The sequence below is a fragment of the Trichechus manatus genome, unplaced genomic scaffold (assembly GCF_000243295.1).
Source record: "Trichechus manatus latirostris isolate Lorelei unplaced genomic scaffold, TriManLat1.0 scaffold00007, whole genome shotgun sequence".
NCBI lineage: Eukaryota > Metazoa > Chordata > Mammalia > Sirenia > Trichechidae > Trichechus > Trichechus manatus.
Window position 1 is genome coordinate 25117644 of NW_004443943.1, and position 12725 is coordinate 25130368.

Genomic DNA, 12725 nt, shown 5'->3' on the forward strand with positions numbered 1-12725 from the left:
TACATGGCTGATACTGGACTAAAACATGATCTTCTTTGATCTTTAAAGCAACACTTATCTCAAAAACTGAGGAGCCGTGGTGGCGCAGCGGTTAAGAGCTCAGGCTGCTAACTAAAAGGTCGGCAGTTCGAACCCACCAGCTGCTCCCTGGAAACCCTATGGGGCAGTTCTACTTGGTCCTGTAGGGTCGCTATGAATTGGAATCGACTCGACAGCAATGGGTATACAAAAAACTGAGCTTGTTAAGACTGAGGTGGATATAGCTTCTTGTTGTGGTTGTTAGATGCCATTGAGTAGGCTCCAACTCATAGCGACCCTGCGTACAACAGAACGAAAGAAACACTGCCCAGTCCTGCACCATGCCCACAATTGTTGTTACGCTTGAGCCCATTGTTGCAGCCACTGTGTCAGTCTGTCTCGTTGAGGGTCTTCCTCTTTTTCGCTGACCCTCTACTTTACTAAGCATGATGTCCTTCTCCAGGGACTGATCCCTCCTGACAACATGTCCAAAGTATGTAAGACGTAGTCTTACCATTCTTGCTTCTAAGGAACATTCTGGTTGTTTTTCTTCCAAGACAGATTTGTTCGTTCTTTTGGCAGTCCATGGTATATTTCAATATTCTTCACCGACACCACAAGTCAATGGCGTCAGTTCTTCTTTGGTCTTCCTTATTCATTGTCTAGCTTTTGCATGCATATAATGCAATTGAAAATACCATGGCTTGGGTCAGACGCACCTTAGTCTTCAAGGCGACATCTTTGCTTTTCAACACTTTAAAGAGGTCTTTTGCAGCAGATTTTCCCAGTGCAATGCGTCTTTTGATTTCTTGACTGCTGTTTCCATGGGTGTTGATTGTGGATCCAAGTAAAAAGAAATTGTCGACAACTTCAATCTTTTCTCCGTTTATCATGATGTTGCTTATTGGTCCAGTTGTGAGGATTTTTGTTTTCTTTATGTTGAGGTGTAATCCATACTGAAGGTTGGGGTCTTTGATTTTCACCAGTAAGTGCTTCAACTCCTCTTCACTTTTAGCAAGCAAGGTAGTGTCATCTGCACAAAGCAGTTTGTTAATGAGTCTTCCTCCAATCCTGATGCCATGTTCTTCCTCATATAGTCCAGCATCTCGGACTACTTGCTCAGCATACAGATTGAATAGGTATGGTGAAAGGATACAACGCTGACACACACCTTTCCTGACTTTAAACCACGCAGTATCCCCTTTTTCTGCTGGTACAACTGCCTCTTGATCTATGTACAAGTTCCTCATGAGCACAATTAAGCGTTCTGGAATTCCCATTTTTTGCAATGCTATCTGTAATTTGTTACGATCCACACAGTCAAATGCCTTTGCATAGTCAATAAAACACATGTAAACATCTTTCTGGTATTCTCTGCTTTCAGCCAGGATCCATCTGACATCAGCAATGATATCCATGGTTCCACATCCTCTTCTGAATTCTGCCTGAATTTCTGGCAGTTCCCTGTCGATATACTGCTGCAGCTGCTTTTGAATGATCTTCAGCAAAATTTTGCTTGCGTGTGATATTAATGATATTGTTCAATAATTTCCACATTCAGTTGGATCACCTTTCTTGGGAATAGGCATAAATACGGATCTCTTCCAGTCGGTCGGCCAGGTAGCTGTCTTCCAAATTTCTTGGCATAGACGAGTGAGCACTTCCAGCGCTGCATCCATTTGTTGAAACATCTCAATTGATATTCCGTCAGTTCCTGGAGCCTTGTTTTTCGCCAATGCCTTCAGTGCAGCTTGGACTTCTTCCGTCAGTACCATCGGTTCCTGATCATATGCTACCTCTTGAAATGGCTGAATGTCGACCGATTCTTTTTGATATAATGACTCTATGTATTCCTTCCATCTTCTTTTGATGTTTCCTGTGTCATGTAATACTTTCCAGGTAGAATCCTTCACTATTGCAACTCAAGGCTTGAATTTTTTCTTCAGTTCTTTCAGCTTGAGAAATGCTGAGCATGTTCTTCCTTTTTGGTTTTCTATCTCCAGTTCTTTGCACATGTCATTATAATACTTTACTTTGTCTTCTTGAGCCAACCTTTGAAATCTTCTGTTCAGTTCTTTTACTTCATCATTTCTTCTTTTTGCTTTAGCGATTCAACGTTCAAGAGCAACTTTCAGAGTCTCTCCTGACATCCACTTTGGTCTTTTTTTTCTTTCCTGTCTTTTTAATGACCTCTTGCTTTCTTCATGTATGGTGTCCTTGATGTCATTCCACAACTTGTCTGGTCTTTGGTCATTAGAGTTCAACACATCAAGTCTACTCTTGAGATGGTCTCTAAATTCAGGTGGGATATACTCAAGGTCGTACTTTGGCTCTCGTGGACTTGTTCTAATTTTCTTCAGTTTCAACTTGAACTTGCATGTGAGCAATTGATGGTCTGTTCTGTAGTCAGCCCCTGACCTTGTTCTGACTGATGATATTGAGCTTTTCCATCGTCTCTTTCCACATACGTAGTCAATTTGATGCCTGTGTATTGCATCTGGTGAGGTCCATGTGTATAGTCGCCATTTATGTTGGTGAAAAAAGGTATTTGCAATGAAGAAGTTGTTGGTCTTGCAAAATTCTATCATGTAGTCTCTGGCATTGTTTCTATCACCAAAGCCATATTTTCAAACTACTGATCCTTCTTCTTTGTTTCCAATTTTTGCATTCCAATCACCAGTAATTATCAATGCATCCTGATTGCATATTAGATCAATTTCAGACTGCAGAAGCTGGTAAAAATCTTCAATTTCTTCATCTTTGGCCTTAGTGGTTGGTGCGTAAATTTGAATGATAGTCGTAGGTGTATGGATATTATCCTATCACTGACAGCACTGTACTTCAGGATAGATCTTGAAATGTTCTTTTAGATGACTAATGCAATGTCAATCCTCTTCAAGTTGTCATTCCTGGCACACTAGACCATATGGTTGTCTGATTCAAAATGGCCAATACCGGTCCATTTCAGCTCACTAATGCCTAGGATATCGATGTTTATGGGTTCCATTTCATTTTTGATGATTTCCAATTTTCGTAGATTCATACTTTGTATTTTCCACATTCCAGTTATTAATAGATGTTTGCAGCTGTTTCTTCTCATTTTGAGTCGTACCACATCAGCAAATGAAGGTCCCCAAAGCTTGGTCATTAAGGTTGACTTTATTCTGAGGAGGCAGCTCTTCCCTAGTTGTCTTTTTAGTGCCTTCCAACCTGAGGGGCTTATCTTCTGGCACTGTATCAGACAATGTTCCGCTGCTATTCATAAGGTTTTCACTGGCACTGCTGGGTCCTTCTTCCTAGTCTGTCTTAGTCTGGAAGCTCAGCTTAAACCTATCCACCATGGGTGACACTGCTGGTATCTGAATACCAGTGGCATAGCTTCCAGCATCACAGGAACACACAAGCCCCCACAGTACGACAAACTGACAGATACGTAGGGGGGGGAATATAGCTTAATCTGTATAAATTTGCCTGAGGAAAGGATGGAGAAGATGCCCCAGAGAAGCTTTCGCCTCTTCTGAAAACAGGGCTACTCTGGATAGTGGCCTTGGCTGCTGGAACTGGATAAGTTGGCTAAGAGAGTTGTCATTACCATGGGGACATCTGAATGACCCAATGACCAAAAGTGACAACCTGACTCACTTCAGAATAACATAGGTCTATGTTGAGAGGTTTTAGTGATACAACTGGTGTAGCTTGTGGGAAGTTGGTGGTTGAATTTTCTAGAATTGGCAATAGTAGACTCCCAGATGGTCCTCAGCTGAATCCACTTTGCAGCCACCTTCGGCCCCCATTGGCTTGACTCTGGAGGCTTTGACGGCTTGACACACAAAGCATTGTTCAGGGCTTGTCCCGTGGGCAGCTGTAAGGGTCACTAGGGGAACTGAGTCCTTTCTTATGACAACCTTTCTTATTGTTTACCAGGAACTGTAGCAGTAGTTGACTGGTCCTCACCAGAGCAGTTCTGCCAATCAGTAGTGAGGGCCCTGGCCAATGAGAAGGGCTGCTTGCATGGGCCTCTTCCATTGGCCAAATGGGCTGCTTCAAGCTGATGTTGTGAGAATACAGAATACCTTAGACAAGTTTATTCAACTAATAATAAAAACAAACAAAAACCAGTTGCCATCGAGTCAGTTCTGCCTCATGGCAACCCCATGTGTGTCGGAGTAGAACAGGGCTCCAGAGGGTTTTCAATGGCTGATCTTTTGGAAGTAGATTGCTAGACCTTTCCTCTGAGGCACTTCTGGATGGACTCGAACCTCCAACCTTTGAGTTAGCAGCCAAGTACATGAACAGTTTGTACCACCCAAGGACTCCAATCCAACCAATAAACCAAAACAAACAAAAAAAACCAAACCCACTGCCGTGGAGTCGCTTCCAACTCATAGTGACCCTGTAGGACAGAGTAGAACTGCCCCAGAGGGCTTCCAAGGCTGTAATCTTTACAGAAGCAGACTGTCATGTCTTTCTCCTGTGGAGCACCTGGTAGGTTCGAACAGCTGACCTCTCGGTTAGCAGCTGAATGCTTCAACCACTGTACCACTAGGACTCCAACCAATAGAGTCCCATTAACACACAGAAAAAAAATACATGCAAACTATCTGTATAAAATGTTGTTTTTAATAAAACAAAAATAGTTCATTAATGAAGGCATGGGGTACATGGTTAACTTTTACTAAATGTAACTTGTGTATTTCTTCTAAAATGGTGACTTGTGCTTTGAAGACTTGGCTCCTTCAAGTAATATCCTTTAGAGCAGAGCTTTCTGGGAAACTGACCCAATGGGGAACTTAAAAGCTCAAGGGTGAATCAGAACACCTTCTTCCTGGGTCAGAGTTGGTTCAGAGTCACATACTCTTGAGGTCCCCAAAGACTACATGGGCTGCATTGTGTCCAGCTGCTCCCATGACGCCTCCTCCTGGAAGGGAATCTGCCATGAACAAAAGCTCTGCTCAAAAACCCAGCGCAAACCAGAGCGGGGCTGGTTAGAGGGTGGTGCTCAGGCCGTGGGCAACAGGATCACGCGGGCGACTGTTAAGACACAGATGATGCCCTCCATGCCCCTGCCTCCCGCCCCGCCGGCTTCCTGCACCAAATCTCTGGTGGGGAGGCCAGGTCCACAGTCCAAACAAGTGCTTCCATTTCAAAGTCTGAGAACCAGTGCTCTAGATGGTGACACTCACAGCACAGGAAATGTGAGAATAAGGGTCTGAGGGGGAAGGGGTGGAAGCACGGACTGTTTCTGAGAGGCTGAGATCCACAGAGCTCTGAGAAGGTGCAGTGTGCAATGTGAGTCTTGGTGAGGCCAGTTAGGCTTGGAATTGGTGCAGGGAAGAATTTTAAAACTGAGAAACTTAACTTTACTGATCTTTACTGATCTAAAGAAGAATATTGTATATATCATGGACTGCCAGAAGAACAAACAAATCTGTCTTGGAAGAAGTATAGCTAGAATGCTCCTTAGAAGCAAGGATGGTGAGACTATGTCTCACGTACTTTGAACACGTTATCTGGAGGGACCATTCTCTGGAGAAAGACATCATGCTTGGTAATGCAGAGGGTTAGTGAAAAAGAGAAAGACCCTCAACGAGATGGACTGACACAGTGGCTGCAACAGTGGGCTCAAACATACCTACTACTGTGAGGATGGCGCAGGACCGGGTAATGTTTTGTTCTGTTACAGATGAGGCCACTATGAGTTGGAGCCAACTTGATGGCACCTAACAACAACAGCCTAACCCTGGTCTAAAATATGGATGGGGAATTTAGGGACATGAGTCTCTCACAACCCAATACTGGCATTTGGAGAGACGCCTCCACTGGGCCATATCCTCAAACCTCATGAGGAGGAGGTGTGAGCTCAACTGAGGGCTGTGGCCAGCCTGGCCCAGACACCACTGTTTGTTTACCAGCGACTGAGCACTCTGAACATGAGGTTGTGGCTTGTCCTGGTGGGACTTCCATGCTCCCCTCTCTCCCCACTTCCCTCCCTCTGTTGTTGTTGACCCTGTTTCCCTGACTGTAAGCCTCTCACCCCCAGCCCGCCCTGTAGCCCACATAGGGTAGTGGGATTTCAGGTCACTCACCGGGATGGGCCCCACTTCCGCAGAGATACAGGCCAGGGAGGGGGCAGCGGTAACTGGAATGCAGAGGCAAGGGGCGGGCGAAGTACAGCTGGTCCAGGGACATGCTGCAGTGAAAGATGTTCTGTGGAAGGCAGGGCCACAGTTGTTACCATAGGAGTTTTACAGCCTGTACTGCCCTGGGTCTACTGAAGAGGCTTTCCCTCTGGGTTTCTTCCCTTCCCCTGTTCTCTGAGAAAGGTTCTTTTCCTTTCAGGATGTTTCCCTGGTTCTTGAGATGCAGAAAGGGAAGGGGCAGAGAGAGGATAGGCACATTTCCTAGGACTACAGGTGGAGTTTTCCGGAGGCATTTTTCAGGAAGAAAGAAAAGCAGGGGTGGAGCATCTTCAGAGTGTGAGGGAACTGAAAGGGGAAGAAAAGGAGGGGTTTTAGAAGGTTTTACTATTGGCAATGAATCCTTCTCACTGTGCTTGAAAAATAGAAGAATTTGGCTTATTTTGGCTGCTGGAACATATTTCTGCTGTAACATGTTTCTTTGGCCAAGACACACATCTGAGATTGGATGCAGGGGTCTAAGTGCCAGCAAGGTCACAGCAAATGGCAGAAAAGGGACCCGGGATCCCGAGCTCGGTTCTCTTTACTGGCCTGTGTCAGACCCGCTGCAGACGGAGAAGGGAGGCAGCCTGGGGGAGATGGAAGCTCACATGTGTGGCAGGTCTGGAGAGGGAGACCAGCCTCTGCTGGACATCACCACAGGGATGACCTTCCAGCTGGCCCCTCAACTCGCCCCCGACTGAGCTCACCTTCTTCCCCAAGCCTGCTCCTCTCCCACCTCCCCTGCCTTGGTGGTGGACGCCACCTTACCCTCCTAGGCATCTGGGCTGGAGACTTCACTATCACCTCCGCCCTGCCTCCACGTGCACGTGGTCACCTAGTCTTCTCAACCCACCTGCCCCATGTCTCCCATCTCTGTCCATGCCCTTCCCTTCCCTCTGCCCCCGCCTGGACCAGGGCTGCCCAATAGAAATACAACATTGGCCACGTACATAATTTTAGATTTTCTAGCAGCCACATTAAAAAGTAAAAAGAAATTGGTACTGTTAATTTCAATATTTAACCCAATATATCCCAAATATCATCATTTTGATATTTAATCAACATAAAAATTATTAAGGAGACATTTTGCATTCTGGGTACTAAGTTTCTGAAGCCTGGCATGCACTTCACACTCGCAGCAAAGCTCAGTTTAGACGGGCCACGTTGTAAGCGCTCAATAGTCACCTGGCCCTTGAGAAGCCTCCCTGCCTCCTGTCTCATAAGTGTATCTCCCTGAAGAAGGTCAGATGGGAGAGGCCGACATGGATGTCCAGGCAGAAGGCCCGCAACCCGGGGGACCTCAGCTGGTGCTGTCTGTCTTGTGTCTGTATCCCACCCCCTATGCCCCAGCCCTGACAGCGTTTCTGTCTCCTCTCAGCTGTGGTCTCTGCCACTGTTTGTCCTCCCATCCCAGTGAAGGCTGGGCAGGGGGACAGGAGAAAGCCAAGAGGGCCCAGCCAGGGAGTACATGTGCAGGGAGAAGCATGCAACAAGGAACCTCCAGGTTTTCACTCACCCCTCCAGGAAGTCCAAAGATTCTCTCCAAATCGGGCGGTGTGAGGATGTCTCTGCCCACCACAGAGCTCTTGAAGCCGGGGGCGTAAGCCTCAATGCAGTCAAACACTGGCGGGCCAAACAGCGTGGAAGTGAGATGATGTCAGGACAAGAAGTCCCCAAGACCCAGCAAAGACCGGCCACAGGCATATTGTTGCACAACTGGGTTCATTTACTAAAAATCATTGACTTGTACACTTAAAATGGATTCATTTTATCATATGTAAATATACTTCAATAAAGTTAAAAAACAAAGGAAAACAATCAATAGACAAATAATTTGTCACAAAGGCCTATGGACCTCAGGCCAGTCCGGCCCTCTACACCTTGCCAACATTTTACCCCACCCCTCAACACAGAGTTACCTGTCTTCCTTTGAATATGCAAAGTTCTTTTCACCTCATTGCTTTGCTCAAGCTGTTCCCTCTGCATGGAATGTCCTTTCCTATCTGGCCAACTCCTATTCATCCCTGAAAACCCTTCCTTTGGAAAACCTTCCTGTCTCTCTGGCTCACGGCTTTCTCCTTTGGTTCACACAGTAATTGTACTGTAATAATTGGTTTCTTCATTAGTCTCACCTACTAGACTGCAGGCAACTTAAGGGCAGTGCCTGACCCCAGCAGACACTCAGTATGTTTGCCAACATTGTTAACCAGAGGTGCCCTCAGATACTTCTCTCCCCATGGGACACCTGAATGGGACAGTCTGGGAGGGAGGAGGAGAGGGGTCCGGTGGGGATATGAGTCCGTCTGTTGCTCTGGAGACAGGACAGTCTAGCCCTCTTTACCTTTGTCTGCATAAGCATTTCTCTCCTGCTCATCCCAGGCCTTGCCTCCAGCCAGTGCGTAGGGAGTGTACTGAGTGAAGAGGGAGACAACATGGCAGCCAGGGGGAGCCAGGGTGGGGTCCAACGAGGAGGGGATGCAGAGCTCAATCATAGGCCTGCGGCGGGAGGAGAAGGGTCAGGTCTGAAGAGCAGCCGCTGCCCTGAGGGAGGGGCCGGGGAGCCACTCTGAGATGGCATGGGACAAAGCCAAGTCCCTCAGAAGACACGGAGGCTGGCCCAATTCTCCCTGTGAAGCCTCGGTATTTGTCGCCTGCAGGGTCTCAGTGACCACTGGGGCAGTGCAGACCACCACTGAGGAGCTCCTCCCTCCCAGCCCCCGCCCAGGCCCGGCCTGCAGGCCCCAGGGTCTCTGGTTAGGCCCAGCCCCTATCCGAATGTGTGGCCTGAGTCTGCCTTCCTCACCGCAGGCTCTAACCAGGAGTTCCAAAGGCAAATGTCTCCAGGGCCCAGAGTGACACCACATATATGCGTGGGGGCCAGACCACAGGCACTCTGATGGCTTGATCTGAACCAGGCTTAACCCCTGCCTGAGTACCTTTTTGGAGCCCTGGTGGTGCAGTGGTTAAGCACTCGGCTGCTAACTGAAACTTCAGAGGTTTGAACCCACCAGTGGCTCTGTGGGAGAAAAGACCTGGCAATCTGCTTCCATAAAGATTACAACCTAGGAAACACTATAGTGCAGTTCTACTCTGTCCTATAGGGTTGCCATGAGCTAGAATAAACTCGATGGCAAAGGGTTTAGTTTGGGGTTTTTTTGAGTACCTTTTCTGAGCAGGCCAAACAAAGCAGAGCTGCGGGGCTACCTCGACAGCCACCAGAACTACCAACTCCTTCCTGCCTTGCACCACCTGCTCTGCCTGGAGCACGTTTCTCCTCTGGTCTCCAGATAGGACCACCCTGCAAGGCCAACGAAATGCCCCTTCTCCCTGCATCCCTCAGTTGCAACGTTCCCTCTGAACTTCATGTCCACGAGGCATCTCACACATAACTTGTCCAAACCCGAATGCCTGTCATCTCCTAAAGCCTGCTCTCCTGTACAGTGGCATCACTAGGGGGTCTCGGGGGATGCGGACTGCACCACGTGACACTGTCAGAGTGGGTGACACCAAAATGACTGTCTATAAAATTTCTGTGCAGTGTTTCAGCAGAAATTTATTATTTGTAAAAATATCCCTGTAGTCAGTTACAACAACAAAAACATTTTCGTAAGCCTAGCTTACACGGGTCAATATACCTACAAGGCTAAAACTCAGTGCTAATTTACTTTTTGAACCATGTAATGTGCTCCAGTCAGAGCTGTCATTATTACCCAGCTACAATGATGCTTCAGATCACGTGGTATTGTCTGCATGCGCTTCAAGCATGCACTGTTGTTTTCCTTGCTGCCAGTGTTTTTACAGTCACTGGTTTTGTCAAACTTTCTCATGTTTTAGCTATGATATTCTGGTAATTAGTATTTGTGAACCTATATCAATAACTTTTTTGAGAGTGAAGTAATATTAAAAGAAGTACAAAAATAAAAAAAAGGCTTCTGCTCAGTTATAATAATGTTGTAACTAATAATGTTATAACTCAATGCAGAAAGATTTTACAAAACAATTTAGTTATTAGTATTCATATAATCTAAGAAATAATACGTTCAAGCAATTTACAACTGTAATTTATCACACATTATTCTATGATTAAAACTGATAATCAACATTACTAAGGATTGTGTATGGTCTGATACAGAAGGAGGTCCATGGAGGGGTGACACCATGAGTTACCGATATGGGTGACACTAACCCTAGTGACACCACTGCCCCATACACAATTGTCCCCTTTTCAATAAAACAGAAACTCCATCTTCCTGTTTTTCACTCACCCCTCATTTCCTGTCCAATAGCAAATTCTGTCTGCTCTACCTTCAAAATATACCCAGTATCCAGTCCCTTTTCATGTGGTCCACTGCTCCCACCCTGGTCCAAGCCACCGTCCTCTCTCTCTTGAATTCTGCAACAGTAGCCAATTGCAATAGATGCCCAAATTTTTTCCCCAGGCAGTGGCTGGAGTGATCCTTCTAAAATACAAGTCAAGCTTTGCACAAACATTCCTTGAATAAAATCCAGGAGCAGTTGACAAGGTCCATCAGGATGTAGCAGCTGCCACTCTTGGATCCTCACTCCCAGCTCCTCTCTCTCCAGCCACTCTGGCCTTGTTGCTACAGGTCCAATACTGCAAGCACACGCTTGCCCCAGGGCCTTTGCACCTGACCTCTCCTCTGTCTGGATGTTCTTCCCCAGATACCCACAAGACTTATCCTCTTGCTTCCCTTCATGTCTCTGCTCAACGCTGTTATCAGAGAGGCCTTTCCTGACCACCTGACATGTTTACTGATTGTCTTGTCTCCCTCCAGATGAAGGTCAGTGGCCTTAGGCCAGAGGGCTTGCTGACTTTGCTTGCTGCTCTATGTCCAGGCCCCTGAACCATGCCTGGCACATAGCAGGGACCCAATAAATATTTACAGATGGATTAATGGACTCTGCCCTTTGCCCTTCTCTCAGGGCACACATATTCTTAACCTTACGTTGTACATATTTGTGTACCTGTCCTATAAGCTTCTTGTATGTTTCATGCCCCTGCCCTGCCCCCACCTCCCCCAACCCACACCAAGGACAGAACCTGACACCGAAGAGGTTTTCAACCAGTGTTTGTAGGACAATTGGCAATCTGGAAAGAGGCCTGCTCCTGCAGTGTCACTGCCTGTCCCCAGAAGGACCGAAATGCAGCTGCAGCAGCAAGGTTTGTGTGACGGTGGCTTAGCGTAAGGCAGGGAGATGATGGAGCAAGAGTCGGGTGAGCGTGTGCCCTCCAGACCCTCCTTTCCTCGCCAGAAAGCATCTCCTCTTCTTTGCCCCTTCCTGGAACCTGTGACACTTCCCTGAGCATGTCCCCCTTTCCCTCTACCTGCCTTGGTCCACAGGCTTGTTGCTTGGGATACATTTCCTGTCCTCAGAATTGAGGTATGGGTTGAGGAGATCCTAAGTCCATATGGATGTGCAACATCAGACAGAAGAGGCCCGTCCCTGCTGTGTCAGGGCAACCCTGGGCTGCTGTGTGACAACGTCCCAGGGGACCAGGGCAGGTGAGCTGGGAAAAAGCCCACTGCCCTACGCACCTGTGGGAAGGGAGGCCATCCACGGCGTCTTGAAAGGCCTGATGGAGGAGGCGGGTGTCTTCACAGTTGAGGTGGATGGAACACTGGTGATGGGGCAGTGGCTGGCCCCCAGGAGCATTGGGCATGGCCAGGAAGTTGGGCAGCCTGTCTATAGCCACTGAGGGATCAGAAAGGAGGGTCATGGCCAAGGGCTTGTATCCTCAGCCCCCCAGGGTCCTCCCTCTACACCCATTACCTGACTCACCCAAGTGGTGGACTGGGAAGTAAAAGCAGGAAAGGTATTTGAAATGGGGTGCGGGGTGTGCGGGAGGCTGAAGGCAGGGGATGGAGCTGGTGTAGCCACTAATATAACATCAGAAGAGACAGATCAGCAATCCAGGTGGCCTCTTACCGTTGATCTTGGTAACAGGTGACTGAGTGTCCAGCTGAGAGATTCTCCCCACAAACTCCTCAGGAAGCCACTCCTGGAAGGGGAAGCTACTGTGAAAGGCCTGGGGATGGCTGGGGCCCCAAGGGGGCTATGTTCTCCCTTTGCTCAGGCTGGTCTCTCACCTCTGACTGCAGAGCTGCTCTTCATCCTTCAAAGCTCAGCCAAAACCACTTCCTCTGTGAAGTCTTCCTGGATCCTCCCACTCAGCACTAAACAGTCCTTACTCTGCGCTCTGCCTGCAATTCTCACTATAAAACAGCCCCCATCTCCTCCTACTTTGGATTATAGCTAGGAGTTTGCAAGCCTCCTTTCTCTTCTTTCCCCTGGGTGGTGCAAATGGTTAAGACACTAGGCTGCTAACAGAAAGGTTGGAAGTTTGACTCCATTCCAAGGCACCTTGGAAGAAGGCCTAGCGATCGACTTCCAAAAAAGTAGCCATTGAAAATCCTATGGAGCACAGTTCTACTCTGACACACGTGGGGTTGCCATGAGTTGGAATCAACTCCATGGCAACTGGTATGGTTTTTGTTTTGCTTTGTT

At 47.5% G+C, this 12725-nt stretch overlaps 1 protein-coding gene across 1 annotated transcript in view; it reads right to left on the reverse strand.

Moving 5' to 3' along the window:
* Positions 1-4865: 4865 nt before the first annotated feature.
* PYROXD2 (pyridine nucleotide-disulphide oxidoreductase domain 2) overlaps positions 4866-12725 on the reverse strand; it is a 30422-nt gene continuing 22562 nt past the window's right edge. Inside the window, exons 11-16 of the mRNA XM_004370013.1 lie at positions 12147-12219; positions 11756-11912; positions 8539-8693; positions 7714-7820; positions 6105-6225; positions 4866-4936 (exon numbers count right to left, since the gene is read on the reverse strand). Of these exons, the coding sequence (XP_004370070.1) occupies positions 4866-4936; positions 6105-6225; positions 7714-7820; positions 8539-8693; positions 11756-11912; positions 12147-12219 (684 nt within the window). The remainder of the gene's footprint in view (positions 4937-6104; positions 6226-7713; positions 7821-8538; positions 8694-11755; positions 11913-12146; positions 12220-12725) is intronic.